The sequence below is a fragment of the Heptranchias perlo genome, chromosome 18 (genome assembly GCF_035084215.1).
Source record: "Heptranchias perlo isolate sHepPer1 chromosome 18, sHepPer1.hap1, whole genome shotgun sequence".
Classification (NCBI taxonomy): domain Eukaryota; kingdom Metazoa; phylum Chordata; class Chondrichthyes; order Hexanchiformes; family Hexanchidae; genus Heptranchias; species Heptranchias perlo.
In genome coordinates, this window is record NC_090342.1 from 1,980,397 (window position 1) to 2,000,777 (window position 20,381).

Consider the following 20,381-nt stretch of genomic DNA (forward strand, 5'->3'; position numbering starts at 1 on the left):
CTGTTCCAGTATGTGGAAAATTGCCCAGTTATCTCCTGTCCACAAAAAGCAGGACAAATCCAATCCGGCCAATTACCGCCCCATCAGTCTACTCTCAATCATCAGCAAAGTAATGGAAGGTGTCGTCGACAGTGCTATCAAGCAGCACTTACTCACCAATAACCTGCTCACTGATGCTCAGTTTGGGTTCTGCCAGGACCACTCGGCTCCAGACCTCATTACAACCTTGGTCCAAACATGGACAAAAGAGCTGAATTCCAGGAGAGGTGAGGTGAGAATGACATAAGAACACAAGAAATAGGCCATACGGCCCCTCAAGCCTGCTCCGCCATTCAATCAAATCACATCTGATCTTCATCCTCAACTCCACTTTCCGGCCCGATCCCCATATCCCTGGATTCCCCTAGAGTCCAAAAATCTATCAATCTCAGCCTTGAATATATTCAATGACGCAGCATCCGCATCCCTCCAGGGTAGAGAATTCCAAAGATTTACAATCCTCTGAGTTTTTTTTTATATTCGTTCACGGGATGTGGGCGTCGCTGGCGAGGCCAGCATCTTTTGCCCATCCCTAATTGCCCTTGAGAAGGTGGTGGTGAGCTGCCTTCTTGAACCGCTGCAGTCCGTGTGGTGACGGTTCTCCCACAGTGCTGTTAGGAAGGGAGTTCCAGGATTTTGACCCAGCCACAATGAAGGAACGGCGATATATTTCCAAGTCGGGATGGTGTGTGACTTGGAGGGGAACGTGCAGGTGATGTTGTTCCCATGTACCTGCTGCTCTTGTCCTTCTAGGTGGCAGAGGTCGCGGGTTTGGGAGGTGCTGTCGAAGAAGCCTTGGCGAGTTGCTGCAGTGCATCCCATGGATGGTACACACTGCAGCCACAGTGCGCCGGTGGTGAAGGGAGTGAATGTTTAGGGTGGTGGATGGGGTGCCAATCAAGCGGGCTGCTTTATCTTGGATGGTGTCGAGCTTCTTGAGTGTTGTTGGAGCTGCACTCATCCAGGCAAGTGGAGAGTATTCCATCACACTCCTGACTTGTGCCTTGTAGATGGTGGAAAGGCTTTGGGGGGTCAGGAGGTGAGTCACTCGCCGCAGAATACTCAGCCTCTGACCTGCTCTCGTAGCCACAGTATTTATATGGCTGGTCCAGTTAAGTTTCTGGTCAATGGTGACCCCCAGGATGTTGATGGTGGGGGATTCGGCGATGGTAATGCCGTTGAATGTCAAGGGGAGGTGGTTAGACTCTCTCTTGTTGGAGATGGTCATTGCCTGGCACTTATCTGGCGCGAATGTTACTTGCCACTTATCAGCCCAAGCCTGGATGTTGTCCAGGTCTTGCTGCATGCGGGCTCGGACTGCTTCGTTATCTGAGGGGTTGCGAATGGAACTGAACACTGTGCAGTCATCAGCGAACATCCCCATTTCTAACCTTATGATGGAGGGAAGGTCATTGATGAAGCAGCTGAAGATGGTTGGGCCTAGGACACTGCCCTGAGGAACTCCTGCAGCAATGTCCTGGGGCTGAGATGATTGGCCACCAACAACCACTACCATCTTCCTTTGTGCTAGGTATGACTCCAGCCACTGGAGAGTTTTCCCCCTGATTCCCATTGACTTCAATTTTACGAGGGCTCCTTGGTGCTACACTCGGTCAAATGCTGCCTTGATGTCAAGGGCAGTCACTCTCACCTCACCTCTGGAATTCAGCTCTTTTGTCCATGTTTGGACCAAGGCTGTAATGAGGTCTGGAGCAGAGTGGTCCTGGCGGAACCTGAACTGAGCATCGGTGAGCAGGTTATTGGTGAGTAAGTGCCGCTTGATAGCACTGTCGACGACACCTTCCATCACTTTGCTGATGATTGAGAGTAGACTGATGGGGCGGTAATTGGCCGGATTGGATTTGTCCTGCTTTTTGTGGACAGGACATACCTGGGCAATTTTCCACATTGTCGGGTGGATGCCAGTGTTGTAGCTGTACTGGAACAGCTTGGCTAGAGGCGCAGCTAGTTCTGGAGCACAAGTCTTCAGCACGACAGCTGGGATGTTGTCGGGGCCCATAGCCTTTGCTGTATCCAGTGCACTCAGCCGTTTCTTGATATCACGTGGAGTGAATTGAATTGGCCGAAGACTGGCTTCCGTGATGGTGGGGATATCGGGAGGAGGCTGAGATGGATCATCCACTCGGCACTTCTGGCTGAAGATGGTTGCAAACGCTTCAGCCTTGTCTTTTGCACTCACGTGCTGGACTCCGCCATCATTGAGAATGTGGATGTTTGCAGAGCCTCCTCCTCCCGTTAGTTGTTTAATTGTCCACCACTATTCACGACTGGATGTGGCAGGACTGCAGAGCTTTGATCTGATCCGTTGGTTGTGGAATCGCTTAGCTCTGTCTATAGCATGTTGCTTCCGCTGTTTAGCATGCATGTAGTCCTGAGTTGTAGCTTCACCAGGTTGGCACCTCATTTTTAGGTACGCCTGGTGCTGCTCCTGGCATGCTCTTCTACACTCCTCATTGAACCAGGGTTGATCCCCTGGCTTGTTGGTAATGGTAGAGTGAGGAATATGCCGGGCCATGAGGTTACAGATTGTGCTGGAAGACAATTCTGCTGCTGCTGATGGCCCACAGCGCCTCATGGATGCCCAGTTTTGAGCTGCTAGATCCATTTAGCACGGTGGTAGTGCCACACAACACGTTGGATGGTGTCCTCAGTGCGAAGACGGGACTTCATCTCCACAAGGACTGTGCGGTGGTCACTCCCACCAATACTGTCATGGACAGATGCATTTGCGACAGGTAGATTGGTGAGGACGAGGTCAAGTAAGTTTTTCCCTCATCACCTGCCGCAGGCCCAGTCTAGCAGTTATGTCCTTCAGGACTCGGCCAGCTTGGTCAGTTGTGGTGCTACCGAGCCACTCTTGGTGATGGACATTGAAGTCCCCCACCCAGAGTACATTTTGTGCCCTTGCTACCCTCAGTGCTTCCTCCAAGTGGTGCTCAACATGGAGGAGGACTGATTCATCAGCTGAGGGAGGACGGTAGGTGGTAATCAGCAGGAGGTTTCCGTGCCCATGTTTGACCTGATGCCATGAGATTTCATGGGGTCCAGAGTCAATGTTGAGGACTCCCAGGGCCACTCCCTCCTGACTGTATATCACTGTACCACCACCTCTGGTGGGTCTGTCCTGCCGGTGGGACAGGACATACCCAGGGATGGTGATGGAAGAGTCTGGGACGTTGGCTGAGAGATATGATTCTGTGAGTATGGCTATGTCAGGCTGTTGCTTGACTAGTCTGTGGGACAGCTCTCCCAATTTTGGCACAAGTCCCCAGATGTTAGTAAGGAGGACCTTGCAGGGTCGACTGGGCTTGGTGTTTTGCCGTTGTTGTGTCCGGTGCCTCGTGGTCCAATGCCGGGTGGTCCGTCCGGTTTTATTCTTATTATGACTTTTCGTAGCGAGATTTTACAACTGAGTGGCTCGCTAGGCCATTTCAGAGGGCAATTAAGAATCAACCACATTGCTGTGGGTCTGGAGTCACACATAGGCCAGACCGGGTAAGGACGGCAGGTTTCCTTCCCTGAAGGACATTAGTGAACCAGATGGGTTTTTACGACAATCCGGTAGTTTCATGGCCATCATTACTGATACTAGTATTTTAATTCCAGATTTTTATTTAATTAATTGAATTTAATTAATTAATTGAATTTAAATTCGCCAGCTGCCGTGGCGGGATTTGAACTCATGACTCTGGATTTTAGTCCAGTAACATAACCACTATGCTACCGGTCTTAAATGGCCGACCGCTTATCCTGCGACTATGCCCTCTGGTTCTAGACTCGCCTGCCAGGGAAATAACCTCTCAGCATCTACCCTGTCAAGCCCCTCGGAATCTTGACATCAAGGCAACATTTGACCCAGTGCGGCACCAAGGAGCCCCAGTAAAATTGAAGTCAATGGGAATCAGGGGGAAAACTCTCCAGTGGCTGGAGTCATACCTAGCACAAAGGAAGATGGTAGTGGTTGTTGGAGGCCAATTATCTCAGCCCCAGGACATTGCTGCAGGAGTTCCTCAGGGCAGTGTCCTAGGCCCAACCATCTTCAGCTGCTTCATCAATGACCTTCCCTCCATCATAAGGTTAGAAATGGGGATGTTCGCTGATGACTGCACAGTGTTCAGTTCCATTCGCAACCCCTCAGATAATGAAGCAGTCCGAGCCTGCATGCAGCAAGACCTGGACAACATCCAGGCTTGGGCTGATAAGTGGCAAGTAACATTCAAGCCAGACAAGTGCCAGGCAATGACCATCTCCAACAAGAGAGAGTCTAATCACCTCCCCTTGACACTACCATCGCCGAATCCCCCACCATTAAATTCCTGGGCGTCACCATTGACCAGAAACTAAACTGGACCAGCCACATAAATACTGTGGCTACAAGAGCAGGTCAGAGGCTGGGTATTCTGCGGCAAGTGACTCACTTCCTGACCCCCCAAAGCCTTTCCACCGTCTACAAGGCACAAGTCAGGAGTGTGATGGAATACTCTCCACTTGCCTGGATGAGTGCAGCTCCAACAACACTCAAGAAGCTCGACACCATCCAAGATAAAGCAGCCCACTTGATTGGCACCCCATCCCCCACCCTAAACATTCACTCCCTTCACCACCGGTGCACTGTGGCTGCAGTGTGTACCATCCACAGGATGCATTGCAGCAACTCGCCAAGGTTTCTTCGACAGCACCACCCAAACCCGCGACCTCTACCACCTAGAAGGACAAGGGCAGCAGGCACATGGGAACAACACCACCTGCACGTTCCCCTCCAAGTCACACACCATCCCGACTTGGAAATATATCGCCGTTCCTTCATTGTTGCTCGGTCAAAATCCTGGAACTCCCTTCCTAACAGCACTGTGGGAGAACCGTCACCACACGGACTGCAGCGGTTCAAGAAGGCGGCTCACCACCACCTTCTCAAGGGCAATTAGGGATGGGCAATAAATGCCGGCCTCGCCAGCGACGCCCACATCCCATGAATGAATAAAAAAAGTTGGAGGGATATTAAAGGGGACGGGGAGTGAGGGTATGGAGAGTGGGATTAGACAGGGTGGGATAGTAAAGGGTATGGAGAGTGGGATTAGACTTGCTGGCTTGTGTCGAGAAAAATAGCAGTAGAGATGGTCTGAGCAGTCTGTTTCTGTGCAGGGACGTTTTATGAATCTATTTTACAACATTAGTGTAGTTTAGCCTGAAATATAGAATCTATTCGTATGTTGTTCTTCCACCTGTCAGTTTTAGAGTGAGCCGGTCACACTTTCCCAATTGTGTGAGCAGAAAAAAAACAATTGTTCATCCACTGAATGGGTGACCAGGTAAACTCCAGTTCACAGGAAGCATCGTCTGCTCCCAGGGACTGCACTGTTGCTACCTCATTGAATGAGGAACGTTGGGAGAAACCGGAATTCTAACACTGCCGTCTGTTCAAGGGCAGAGAGGTTCCTGTGACAAGTACACTCTGCAACCAAAAGATTCATTTCTCCTTCGTTCTGAAGTTTATGTAGAGTTAGGTTGTATTTTATCTAAATCATCTGGTATATAAAGTTCCAGATCATTATCAGGAGGCTTAAAGTTGCAGCATTTTAATTACTGGACACACAAAATGTGGTTGGGGGAATTTTTGTCATATAAAAAAGTAAATTGCAGTTCTAGCTGGGCAGGAACCCATTAATTGCTCAAACTAGAAATGGAATTAATCACAGCCACTGATGGCACAGACCACATCAGCAGGGTCTTCAATGCAGCGTTTACAAAGAATGTCCCTGCAATACTTTGATCATAGAAACCAAAGTCAAAGCAGAAATTGCGCATGTGTGGAAACTGAATAAATTTAAAACTGCTGTACAGATAAAAGGATTATTTTTAAAACCAAAGTGTAGCATTTATTGAACAGAATAAAAGGAGGAAAGAATTTATACAGCACCTTGTATATCCAAAGTTCAAAATGTGCTTCACAACCATTAGATTACTTTTGAAGTGCAGACACTGTTTTGTAGGTAAGTCCCATGGAGTTTGTTTCCCCAATAAGCCAGTGATCACTAAAATACACACCTTACGCTGAGGAAACATTCACAATAAGTCGGCATGCAACGATGAGTGCCTTTTGAATCAGGCTACTGCGGTGGAGTTACTTTTATTAAATGGAGGGAATATCAGGGCCAACTCCCAGATCAGCTGCTCCCAGCGAGGAGAGGACTTACAGGGATCATCAGTCAGAAAATTGTGGGGACCTCACACAGGTGTTCCCAAATACACTACATCTCTCGTACACACACCTAGATACACTACATATCTCATATACACGCTCAAATATGCTACACATCACATACACACACCCAAATACACTACATATCTCTCATACACACCCAGATACCCATCGGTGCTGGGACCACTGTTGTTCACCATTTACATTAACGATTTGGATTCAGAAGTGCAATTTCAAAATTTGCTGACAAAAGGAAGAATGCGTTAAAACGCAAGAAGACATTAATAAACTTGCAGATTGGGCATGTCATTGGCAAATGACCTTCAATATTGATAAGTGTGAGGTGGTACATTTTGGTAGGAAGAATAAGGAGGCCACACACTGCTTGGATAATAAGAGTCTAAATGGGATCTGGGGATAGAGGTACTTAAATCACTAAAAGTAGCAACACAGGTTAATAAGGCCATAAAAAAGGCATAAAAAAGGGGTTCATTTCTAGAATCATAGAACGGTTTCAGCACCGAAGGCGGCCATTCGGCCCATTGAGCCCATGCCGGCTCTTAGTAAGAGCAACCCAGTTAATCCCACTCCCCCACTCTTTCCCCGTAGCACTACAATTTTTTTCCCTGCAAATATTTATCCAATTCCCATTTGAAAGCTACGATTGAATCTGCTTCCACCTCCCCCTCAGGCAGCACATTCCAGATCATAACTACTCGCTGCGTAAAAAAGCTTTTCCTCATGTCGCCTTTGGTTCTTTTGCCAATTACCTTAAACCTGTGACCTCTGGTTCTCTACCCTTCCACCAATGGGAACAGTTTCTTTTTATTTACTTTATCTAAACCAGTCATGATTTTGAACACTTCTATCAAATCTCCTCTCATCTAAGGAGAACCATCCCAGCTTCTCCAGTCTCTCCACATAACTGAAGTGTCTCATCCCTGGAATCATTTCAGTAAATCTTTACTGCACCCTCTCTAAGGCCTTCACATCCTTCCTAAAGTGCAGAGCCCAGAATTGGACACAATACTCCAGTTGTGGCCGATCTAGTGTTTTATAAAGGTTCAACATAACTTCCTTGCTTTTGTACTCTATGCCTCATTTATAAAGCCCAGGATCCCGTTTGCTTTTTTAACCACTTTCTCAACCTATCCTGCCACCTTCAAAAATGTGTGCACATATACCCCCAGGTCTCTCTGTTCCTGCACACCCTTTAGAATTGTACCATTTCATTTATATTGCCTCTCCTTATTCTTCCTGTCAAAATGTATCACTTCCCACTTCTCTGCGTTGAATTGCACCTGCCATGTGTCCGCCCATTTCACCAGCTCTTTTATGTCCTATTGAAGTCTATCACTATCCTCCTCACTGTTTACTACACTTCCAAGTTCGGTGTCATCTGCAAATTTTGAAATTGTGCCCTGTACACCCAAGACCAAGATATCAAAAAAAGCAGTGGTCTTAGTACTGACCTCTGGGGAACACCACTGTACACCTCCCTCCAGTCCGAAAAACAACCGTTCACCACTACTCTCTGTTTCCTGTCACTTAGCCAATTTCGTATCCATGCTGCCACTGCCCCTTTTATTCCACGGGCTTCAACTTTGATGACAAGCCTATTATGTGGCTCTTTATCAAACACCTTTTGAAAGTCCATATACACAACATCAACTGCATTGCCCTCATCAAAAAACTCAATGAAGTTAGGTAAAAACGATTTGCCTTTAACAAATCCGTGCTGGCTTTCTTTTATTAATCCACACATGTCCAAGTGACTGTTAATTCTGTCCTGGATTATTGTTTCTAAAAGCTTCCCCACCACCAGGGTTAAACTGACCGGCCTGTGGTTGCCAGGTTTACCCTTACATCCTTTTCTGAACAAGGGTGTAACATTTGCAATTCTCCAGTCCTCTGGCATCACCCCCATATCTACGGATGTTTGGAAGACTATGGCCTGTACCTCCACAATTTCTACCCTTAATTCCTTCAGCAACCTAGGATGCATCCCATCCGGACCGGGTGACTTATCTATTTTAAGTACAGCCAGCCTTTCCAGTACCTCCTCTATCAATTTTTAAGCCCATCCAGTATCTCAACTACCTCTTCTTTTACTGAGACTCTGGGAGCATCTTCTTCCTTGGTAAAGACAGATACAACGTACTCATTTAGTACCTCAGCCATGCCTTCTGCCTCTATGTGTAGATCTCCGTTTTGGTCCCTCATCAGTCCCACCCCTCCTCTTACTACCCATTTAAGAACATAAGAAATAGGAGCAGGAGTAGGCCATGCGGCCCCTCGAGCCTGCTCCGCCATTCCATAAGATCGTGGCTGATCACCGACCATCTATCTCAGCCTTGAACATACTCAATGACTCAGCATCCACAGCCCTTTGGGATAGAGAATTCCAAAGATTCACAACCCTGAGTGACGAAATTCCTCCTCATCTCAGTCTTAAGTGGCCGACCCCTTATCCTGCGATTATGCCCCCTAGTTCTAGTATGGTATTTATATGCGTAAAGAAGATTCCCTTTTATGTTAGCCGTCAATCTATTCTCATACTCTCTTGGCCCCTCTTATTTCCTTTTTCACTTCTCTATATTTTCCATATTTAGCCTGGTTCTCACTTGTGTTATCAACCTGACATCTGTCATTTGCCCCCTTTTTCTGCTTCATCTTACTCTCTATCTCTTTTGTCATCCAGGGAGCTCTGGCTTTGGTTGCCCTACCTTTCCCCCTCGTGGGAAATGTACCTACACTGTACCCAAACCATCTCCTCTTTAAAGCCCATCCGTTTTTTGATTACTGTTTCGCCGCCAATCTTTGATTCCAATTTACCAGGCCGGATCTGTTTTCAACTCACTAAAATTGGCCCTTCTCCAATTAAGCATTTTTACTTTAGATTGCTCCTTGTCCTTTTCCATAACTAATAACTTCATTCCACAGAACTAGATCCAGCAATGCCTCCTTCCTCGTTGGGCCGAAACATACTGACTAAGAAAGTTCCCCTGAACACACTTCAGAAATTCCTCCCCCTCTTTGCCCCTTTACACTATTACTATTCCAGTCTATATTAGGATAGTTGAAGTCCCTCATTATCACTACTCTATAGTTCTTGCATCTCTCTAAATTTTCCAGCAAATTTGCTCCTCTATATCCTTCCCATTAGTTGGTGGCCTATAGAATACACCCAGTAGTGTAATGGCACCTCGATCATTTCTTAACTCTAACCAAATAGATTCTGTCCTTGACCTCTCAAGGACATCCTCTCTCTCCAGCGCTGCATTATTCTCCTTAATGAATACTGCCACGCCATCCCCCTCCTTATCTTTCCTGAACAACTTGTATCCAGGAATATTTAGTACTCAATCCTGCCCTTTTTTGAGCCAGGTCTCCATTATTGCCACTGCATCATATTCCCTTGTGGCTATTTGTGCCTGCAGCTCAAACAACTTTATTTGCCATGCTTTTACAAAAATGCACTCTAAACCTCTCCGAGGAACAGAATTGAAAAGTAGAGAAGTTGTGTTAAACTTGTATAGAACCTTGGCTAGACCAGATTTGGAGCACTGTGCACCATTCTGGTCTCCATATTATAAAAAGGATAGAGACATTGGAGAAGGTGCAAAAAAAAAACCAGGGAGGATACCAGAACTGAGATGGACTTATCAGGAAAGACTAAACAGGGTGGGGCTCTTTTCTCTAGAAAAGGCTGAGGGGTGACCTGATAGGGTAGACGTAGAGAAAATGTTTCCACTTTTGGGGGGAGTCCAAAACTAGAGATGATAAATATAAGATAGTCACTAATAAATCCAATAGGGAATTCAGGAGAAACTTCTTTACCCAGAGAGTGGTTAGAATGTGGAACTTGATACCACAAGGAGTGGTTGAGGCGAATAGCATAGATGGATTTAAGGGAAAGTTAGATGAGCACACGAGGGAGAAAGGAATAGAAGGGTATCCAGAAGGGGTAGATGAAGTAGGGAGGGAGGAGGCTCGTGTGGAGCATAAACGCCGGTGTAGACTGGTTGGGCCGAATGGCCTGTTTCTGTGTTGTAGACTCAGTGTAACTCAATGTAGTTGCGATACATCTACGCATGTTCCCAAATACACTGCATCTCAATCACACACCCAAATACACTACATTTTTGCAAAAGAATTTAAACACAACCTCGGTTTACTCTTTTAAAAAAAAATAACTTTCTAATCTGAAGCTCTTAGAATCAAAAATGATTTGCATTGAGTGACCGCGGCCAAATTTATTTTCCTGCCTGAACAACAGGAATGTTTTTGAGCGGCCTGTGGCCAATCAGGTTCCAGATACCTTCATGAGAGAGTTAGAAACAGGTGAACCAGCCTTGGTGTCTAACCACTGCCTTCTGTATTTATTCATTTTAAAAATAAATAAAATTCCCCCATTCATCTAGCAGGGACCAGCTCACCAGAGAGAGAACTGAAAGAGTTGCAGATTGAGCGTTAGAAGATATTAAAATCATATAATGGAATTAAAAGGCTTGTGACAGTTCAAAACTCTCATTTCTGTGCAGCAATGCTGTGCGTGGACATGCTGGCGTGGACATGCTGGCGGAGCTCACACTACAGACTTTAAGAGCAAAAGAGGACATCGCATGGACTGCGGTGGTTCAAGAAGGCAGCCCACCACCACCACCACCTTCTCAAGGGGCAACCAGGGGATGGGTAATAAATGCCGGCCTTGCCAGCGACACCCACATCCTGAGAATCAATATAAACTAAGCCCTAATTAATCAGCCTCTAGGTACAGATTACAAATTGGACGTTGCCTTTTGGGCAACACACTGAAGATAGGATAAAACATTGCAGGAAATTACAGCAAAGAGAGGAAGCAGACAAGCCACAAGTCACACAGCCCAATAGCCAGAAGGGCAAGTGGGTTAGGTAGTCGGATGTCTTAACTTGCATTTATCTAGTGCCTTTAACCTACGAAAACATCCCAAGGCCGTTAAGAATGTCTCAAGAGATTATGTAAATAAGGCAGCTCTCAGATCGCAAGCGATATTTATAATTTTGCATAAAAACAGGTCTAATGATGGCTTGAATTGCTCCTGGGATGGTCCAACTACAAAATCATCAGAGTTTAGCAAAGTCTGCTCTCTCCATAATGAGGAAGAAGAATCAGAATTTTAAACTGCACAGTAATGTGCCAGGTATCAAAGCAACAACATTTCTCAGCTTACTTTAGGACGTCCAGTACTTCGCATTTTTTGCGGCTAACAAGAAATTACTCAGTATAAAAAGAGAAGATACTTCCAATATTTGTATGATTAGATAGAAATTATTTATATTGGTAAAATATTCCCAGCTGTTTATGGAACTAGTGCTATGTTCAATATTATTCCAACAATCTCAAAATGTTGCTATTTGAATTAGCAACAGTAATCACATTGTCAAAATGTTATTGTTTTTATTTTCACCTTCGTTCCATACCTGCTCAAAATGAGTTACCCCAGTCGGTGCAACATTACATTTTTTTCATGAGATGTTAAACCGAGGCCCCGTCTGCCCTCTCTGGTTGATGTAAAAGATCCCACGGCCACTATTCGAAGAGCAGGGGAGTTCTCCCAGACGTCCTGGGACAATATTTATCCCTTAATCAACATCACTAAAACAGAGGATCTGGTCATTTAGCTCATTGCGGTTTGTGGGATCTTGCTGTGCGCAAACCGGCTTCTGCTTTTCCTGCATTACAACAGTGACTACACTTCAAAAAGTACAGATGTCAAAAAAATGCACTTTGAAACGTTTTGAACGGCAGTTGCTCGAGATCTGTATCGTAAATAACAGACTCGGCTCAGAACTACAAGCTATAAGTTGCTCAATGGATGCAGAGGTCAGGAAACTCCCTTCGGAAAGTTTTTTTTATTTTTCTAATTGAAATGAAAACAGCTTCTGAAATATAATCAGCTCTGGTTTGACCATTTTACGTTGTGCTGCAGTAAGTACTTTGATGATTACACATGGTGTGGTTTAGAAAGCAAGCACATGCTGGTTACCAATTTCTGCCCCTCTGATAGTGCCGATTCCTGGTGGGGTGCAGTTCCACTTGTAGTTATACATTTCCTTTACTAACTGACCTACCGAGGGGGATAGGAGGGGCTGGGGGAACTAAATCCCACCAGTCTACGGACCACGGTACATCCAATGCGTCATGGTTGTCTAGAGGATCTGGCCAGATCAATTTCCGTTTTTAAAAAAAAGCACAATCATGACAGGACTCCAAATTGTTGAAATATTTATTTACGCTTAACAGAAATGGTATTGATTTAAACATGATCAGACACTGTAAGCGGCTTAGCTGCTACTTATTTGCAGCATTTTACGTTTGCTGATCAAAGTAACAATTGCTAATGAATCGAGGGATGTTGAGGACAGACTGAACAGGAGGCATTTTAGCAGCTAAAGGACTGAATGCTGCTAAAAATGCACTCGCTCTTAAGCACTTCCTGCCTTAATACAGCTCACCTCCTGTTTACAAATTACAAACAGATTTATACTCAATTCTTACATATTACACGACAAACCATTTAGAAGGCTGACATTTTGGGCTATCCTGCTTATTTCTTTGTGGGCTAGGACCCATTTTAAGAGCACACTTTCTATTGAAAGCTAAGTCTCAATAATTGAAAATTGTTTATGCCGAGGCCCACTAATATAACTTAAACTCAGACGGAATCTGAATGGGCACATTGAGCAGAACTGTCTCGTTTATACACCTGTTCACCTTCACAGCCGTACTAAGGCAATGTTTTACGTACAAACATGCAGCTCAGATATTGTTTAGTTACACAACATTAATGTGGAGTTTTTACTAAGAATGGCAGCAAGCAGCGTTAAAAGGCGGCAGAGAAAGGAACCCAGTAGCAGTGTTGGGGTAACGAGCCCACTGCCAGTTTAATTAACGTTGGCAAAAGTCCCAACCCCCAAATCTGTTTGATTTACCCCAGACAATTCAGAAAGAGCAGTTCAAGCAAAAGTGAGATCTCAGGACAAATCCAAACTCCATCTGGAAATTGTTTCAGTATCTAAGGGTTTGGAGAGAAGATATTCTCACACCAATTCAGCTCAACGCTACATGCAGAGCAACTCCTATTGAGCAGAGGAGTTTTCCCTGGTGTCCTGGCCAACATTTATCCCTCAAACAACATCACTAAAACCAATGTAAAGCGCCTTGGGGCATCCCGAGGTTGTGATAGGCGCTATATAAATGCAAGTCTTTCTTTAACTCCAAAAAGAGGTTCACAGTGTGTACGAACTGAGCAGCAGAACTAAATGTTCAGCCAAGCTGCGGAAACGGGGCACTGTCTAACTGAAACCTAAACCACAGCTACAGATACAAGACATGTAATTGCAGTCTGAATTCACCCACAGTCTCCAGTCACACCATCCTAATGTACAATCCATTTCTCGCCACACCAGACTATAGTTGAATACAGAATCGTGAATAAATAAAAGACTGTAGTGGAGGTGGAGAGGATATTCCATTAACATTTTTAGTGCAGAAAACATCCTCCATTAGTTGGAGAATCAGCTTGGTCCTCAATGGCTTCAAGCTCCGAAAGATCAGCCATGATCTTATTAAATGGCGGAGCAGGCTCGAGGGGCCGATTGGCCTACTCCTGCTCCTATTTCTTATGTTCTTATCCCGTAAACTCATGAGAACCTCAGAGAAAGTTGCTGATAAGTTTATCTAAAGTCTATGAACTCAATGAAAATACTTGTTAAGAATTCTAGCCAGGAACAAATAGATTGGAGCTAGTCAGAGATATTAGTCACGTTCAGCTGGCATTTACTTTCTTCCACTGTGTCTTCAGTCGGGTTCCATTCTGCTTGTCTTTTCCAAGAACAATCCAAGTTTCCTGCTCAAATCAGAAATGCTCCAATCTAACCCATGGCAGAGCAATAAAAAGGCAATCAAAACACTGGGAATTGTACACACACATCCTGACCTGGTTAACTTTCTGATCCCAGGCACACTGTTGGGAGAACGAGACTGAGCAGAGGTCATGGGCATTGATAAAGGAGCCAAAGATTCCCCTTGTTCGTATCTCTTAGCATCAGCTGGCTACCTTCCCATATGGGATCCTGTGAGATATTTGAAAGGAAGGCACAATGGAGAGGAAAAGAAAGCAAATATTGACTTAAGGTGTTTACCCAGATGCTTGCAGCAATAATTCTGCATTTACCTGCGGCTGAAAGGCAGAGAAAGTACAGCCCATTATCCGGGTTTCACAGGCTCAATGCTACAACAGCTTGCATTTATATGCTGCTTTCAACATGGTAAAACATCCCAAGGCGCTTCACAGGAGCGATAATCAAACAACAATTGACACCGAGCCACATAAGGAAATATTAGGACAAGTAGAGATAGGTTTTAAGGTGCATCTTAAAGGAGGAGAGAAGGGTAGAAAGGCAGAGAGGTTTAGGGAATGAATTCCAGAGCTTGGGGCCTAGGCAGCTGAAGGCACGGCCAACGATGGAGCGATAGAAATAAGGGATGCACAAAAGGCCAGAATTGGAGGAGCGCAGAGATCTCGGAGGGTTGTAGGGCTGGAGGAGGTTACAGAGATAAGGAGGGGAGAGGCCATGGAGGGATTTGAAAACAAGGATGAGAATCTTAAAATCAAGGCATTGCTGGACAGGGTGCCAATGTAGGTCAGCGAGCACAGGAGTGATGGGTGAACTTGGTGAGAGTTAGGATACGGGCAGCAAAGTTTTGGATGGGCTCAAGTTTACGGAGGGTGGAAGGTGGGAGGCCGGGCAGGAGAGCATTGGAAGAGTCAAGTCTGGAGGTAACAAAAGGCATGGATGAGGGTTTCAGCAGCAGAGGAGCAGAGGTGGGGCAGAGACAGGCGATGTTACAACACTGGGTCAGAATACGAACCTGAGTATTGCTATCCAGATTCGTTAGTTCTTGATGAGCAAGCTCCTGTTTATATTTTTTGCCAAGTGTTATTTTTTCCCAAATTAAAAGATGGCCAGAATATCAGGCAGTGCCGGGAGGAGGGGATTAGATTGGGGGGAAAGAATCACACATCTTCATTCTGTACAGACATGCAGCCATGACTTGGACTTGGGTGCACAGGGCACAATTTCAAAATTGGCAAATGAAAACTTGGAAGTGTAGTGAACAGTGAGGAGGATAGTGATAGACTTCAAGAGGATATAGGTAGACTGGTGGAATGGGCAGACACGTGGCAGATGAAATTTAACACACAAGTGTGAGGTGATACATTTTGGTATGAAGAGTGAGGAGAGGCAATATAAACTAAAGGGGACAACTCTAAAGGGGGTACAGGAACAGAGAGACCTGGGGGGTATATGTGCACAAATCATTGAAGGTGGCAGGACATGTTGAGAAGCGGTTAAGAAAGCAAACAGGATCCTGGGCTTTATAAACAGAGGCATAGAGTACAAAAGCAAGGATGTTTGGGTTGAACCTTTATAAAACACTGGTTGAGTCACAACTGGAGTATTGTGTCCAATTCTGGGCACCGCACCTTAGGAAAGATGTGAAGGCCTTAGAGAGGGTGCAGAAAAGATTTACTAGAATGGTTCCAGGGATGAGAGACCTCAGTTATGTGGAGAGACTGGAGAAGCTGGGGTTGTTCTCCTTGGAACAGAGAAGATTGAGAAGAGATTTGATAGAGGTGTTCAAAATCATGAAGGGTCTAGACAGAGTAGATAGAGAGAAACTGTTCCCATTGGTGGAAGGGTCGCAACCCAGAGATCACAGGTTTGAGGTGACTGGCAAAAGAACCAAAGGCGGCATGAGGAAAAACTTATTTTTAAACGCAGCGAGGTGGTTAGGATCTGGAATGCGCTGCCTGAAAGGGTGGTGGAAGCAGCGCCAATTGTGGCTTTCAAATTAGATGGGTACCTGAAGGAGAAAAATTTGCAGGGCTACGGGGAAGGAGCGGAGGAGTTGGACTAGCTGGATTGCTCTTAGAGAGCTGGCGCAAGCTCGATGGGCCGAACGGCCTCCTTTTGTGCTGTAACCATTCTATGATTCCATAATTTTCCTTGGTGAAAACAGCTCTGATTAAACCAGCATCAATTTGATTTTCTTGAACCAGATACTGGGTCCAATTTTACTTCACTTTGCAACCTTGGCCAGTTATTTCTTTTTGAATTTACACTCTGCAATCATACAATATCATGCAAATGGTCTTGCACCAGAGACATAGTTCTTAACGAATGGGCCCCATATTATCTGCCTACACCACCTGCTCCAGTACTGTTGCCGTCTGAAGTATTTTTGGCACCAATGTATTACGTTGCAGTTTGCCACTTATCTGCCCAGACTTTACTGCAAGTCTCTTGACATCAATCGGAGTAACTCTAGTCTCCAAATGTTTCCACTTTTGCTGTGAAACACAACTTTGCAGTTGGCAGACTGAGGAAATGCAGCTCGTGATGCAGGTCTTTAGCACAGATGGTCCTTTGATTCTTTGCAATGACAGGTCTAAGAAATGGCTGCTTAAAATACAAAGTACTGCAACACTAGACAGGGCTTTGAAGCAGGGTAATCAGTACTAAATTTACAAGGAAGATTCTAATTACTTCAGTACAGCTCCAGTAATCTAAATGATGCACAACTTCAGACTTGGTGTGTTCTATAAATACACAGTGAGTCATTCCTACTTCCTAAAGTCACTTATACAATTTATTAATTTAAAAATGATTCATCTGTTATAACTGAGGAATTCTATTTACAATAATAAAACATTAGTCTCTTACTTGAAGATGCTTAGAATGATGCAAGAATGCAAAATCTCTAATTAAACAGAATAGTAATGACTAGGAAACCCATCATGTCCTGAACTTGCTTCCTAGTCAAATCAATCATCAAACACAAGTGAATTATCGCATTGGACATCGAACTTGACTAATCTGCTTTGGATTTTTCCTTCAAAAAAAGGTGGTGAGCAGGTAAAATAATTTTGAAGAGATCGAGACCTTACAAATGGGAGAGAAAGTCAGTAAATGTGCTGAATGGAAATGTGAAATATTCACACACAAACCATTTTGGACTCTTATCCAGTTGATTACACTGAATCAAAAATACAGCAGAGATTGAGAGTTAGCAGTCAATCTGCAGGAGCACTCCACTGACACAAAGCAATCATTATTTTAAAATTGCTGTATCAGCAGGCCAACGAAATTAATATTTGGAGCTGAGTTTTAGAAGTTCCCTATTTTCAAAGATGCACAAATGCCCTCCCCTGTTTTACTACGTTAAAGACACTATATAAATGCCAGTTATTGTTCTTAAGAACGACATGTTTTTATTTTAAAAATTTGAACAGCATTCTCAACCATCCAATTTGCAAAACCAGGTTTGTGGATTCTCCTATGAGCTTGGTCTTTTACTGTTTTTTTAGGTCCAGCTTCTCTCTCCACTGGTGATAGGCACCAAATGCAGAAAATGCCACACCCACAACGGCTGATTTCAAGAACAGATAGTTGTCAGAAATTGAGAAGTTTTAAGTGAGGAAATAACATCCATTTGTACAGCAACTGATCACTGTCTCAGGATGTCCCAAAATACTTCACACACAATCAACTTTTGTTTTGAAGTGCAGTCCCTGTTGTTAATGCAGTTTCCAATAGGCACAAAGCAAGATCCCACAACCAACAACAGATCTGAAGAACCAGATAATCTATCTTTGCTGGTGTTGGTTGAGATCAATGTTCGCCAGGACACTCAGAGAACTCCTTACTTTTCATCTGAGGGGGGAAAGGAGTGAGTGAGTGAGTGAGAGGAGGGGGGAGTGAGTGAGTGAGAGGAGGGGGGAGGGAGTGAGTGAGAGGAGGGGGGAGGGAGTGAGTGAGAGGAGGGGGGAGGGAGTGAGTGAGAGGAGGGGGGAGGGAGTGAGTGAGAGGAGGGGGGAGGGAGTGAGTGAGAGGAAGGGGGGGAGGGAGTGAGTGAGAGGAGGGGGGAGGGAGTGAGTGAGAGGAGGGGGGAGGGAGTGAGTGAGAGGAGGGGGGAGGGAGTGAGTGAGAGGAGGAGGGGAGGGAGTGAGTGAGAGGAGGGGGGAGGGAAGTGAGTGAGAGGAGGGGGGAGGGAGTGAGTGAGAGGAGGGGGGAGGGGAGTGAGTGAGAGGAGGAAGGAGGGAGTGAGTGAGAGGAGGAAGGAGGGAGTGAGTGAGAGGAGGGGGGAGGGAGTGAGTGAGAGGAGGGGGGAGGGAGTGAGTGAGAGGAGGAGGGGAGGGAGTGAGTGAGAGGAGGGGGGAGGGAGTGAGTGAGAGGAGGGAGGGAGGGAGTGAGTGAGGAGGAGGGGGGAGGGAGTGAGTGAGGAGGGAGTGAGTGAGGAGGGAGTGAGTGAGGAGGGAGTGAGTGAGGAGGGAGTGAGTGAGGAGGGAGTGAGTGAGGAGGGAGTGAGTGAGGAGGGAGTGAGTGAGGAGGGAGTGAGTGAGTGAGGAGGGAAGTGAGTGAGTGAGGAGGGAGTGAGTGAGTGAGGAGGGAGTGAGTGAGTGAGGAGGGAGTGAGTGAGTGAGTGGGGAGTGAGTGAGTGAGGAGGGAGTGAGTGAGTGAGGAGGGAGTGAGTGAGTGAGGAGGGAGTGAGTGAGGAGGGAGTGAGTGAGGAGGGAGTGAGTGAGTGAGGAGGGAGTGAGTGAGGAGGGAGTGAGTGAGGAGGGAGTGAGTGAGTGAGGGAGTGAGTGAGTGAGGGGGGGAGGGAGTGAGGAGGGAGGGAGGAGGAGGGAGGAGGAGGGAGAGTGAGGGGGGGGAGTGAGGGGGGGGAGTGAGGAGGAGGGGGGAGGGAGTGAGTGAGGAGGGAGTGAGTGAGGAGGGAGTGAGTGAGGAGGGAGTGAGTGAGGAGGGAGTGAGTGAGGAGGGAGTGAGTGAGGAGGGAGTGAGTGAGGAGGGAGTGAGGGAGTGAGGAGGGAGTGAGTGAGTGAGGAGGGAGTGAGTGTGAGTGAGGAGGGAGTGAGTGAGTGAGGAGGGAGTGAGTGAGTGAGGAGGGAGTGAGTGTGAGTGAGGAGGGAGTGAGTGAGGAGTGAGTGAGTGAGGGGAGTGAGTGAGTGAGGAGGGAGTGAGTGAGTGAGGAGGGATGTGAGTGAGTGAGGAGGGAGTGAGTGAGGAGGGAGGAGTGAGGTGAGTGAGTGAGGGGAGTGAGTGAGGAGGGAGTGAGTGAGGAGGGAGTGAGTGAGGAGGGAGTGAGTGAGTGAGGGAGTGAGTGAGTGAGTGAGGGGGGAGGGAGTGAGGAGGGAGGGAGGAGGAGGGAGGAGGAGGGAGAGTGAGGGGGGGAGTGAGGGGGGGGAGTGAGGAGGAGGGGGGAGGAGGGAGGGAGGGAGGGAGGGAGGGGGGGGGGGGGAGGGAGGGAGTGAGGGGGGGGGAGGGAGTGAGTGAGGAGGGAGTGAGTGAGTGAGGAGGGGAGTGAGTGAGTGAGGAGGGGAGGGAGGGAGGGAGTGAGGGAGGAGGGGGAGTGAGGGGGGAGGAGGGGGGAGTGAGGGGGGAGGGAGGGAGTGAGTGAGTGAGTGAGTGAGGAGGGAGTGAGTGAGGAGGGAGGGAGTGAGTGAGGAGGGAGGGAGTGAGTGAGTGAGGAGGGAGTGAGAAGGGGAACGAGCGCTTGAGCTTCACCCCCCGCGCCCCGAACCGAAACAAGTCGCTGCATCAACGGGCGGCGCTCGGTAACGGAGCGAACCCGGAGTAAAGCGGATTTGCCACCGAACTGACGGACAGTGAGATGAGTTCAGGGGACGGGCGGCCCAACTCGCGCTCGGGGCTCGGGGCTCGGGGCGGCGGGGCGCGCGTCTGTAACGGTCCGTCAAACAAAGAACCCGAATCCCGCCCCGCGCATCCCCGGTCCCCGAGCATCCCCCCCGGTGCCCGGTGCCCGGTGCCCGGTGCCACTCACCCCGGATCCATGCCCCGCTCTCCGCTCCGCTCCGGCGCTGTGACCGGGACCGGGACCGGGACCCGAGGTAACGGCGCTGCCTCACCGCGCCCGCCCATTGGCCCGCCCGCCTGTCACTCTCCCCGGACGGACGGGTGGATCAGCCAATGAGCCGCCAGAAGCCGCGAGCAGCGCCCCAATAGGCGCGCGAGGGGCCAGGGGGCGGGGCTGGAGGAGCAGCCAATGAGC

At 47.1% G+C, this 20,381-nt stretch overlaps 1 protein-coding gene across 1 annotated transcript in view; it reads right to left on the reverse strand.

Annotated features, from left to right (window-relative positions):
• The window catches only part of endouc (endonuclease, polyU-specific C), a 41,047-nt gene extending 20,789 nt beyond the window's left edge, over positions 1–20,258 (reverse strand). Inside the window, exon 1 of the mRNA XM_067999210.1 lies at positions 20,154–20,258. Coding sequence (XP_067855311.1) covers positions 20,154–20,251 — 98 coding nt within the window. The 5' untranslated portion in view covers positions 20,252–20,258. The remainder of the gene's footprint in view (positions 1–20,153) is intronic.
• Positions 20,259–20,381: the final 123 nt, after the last annotated feature.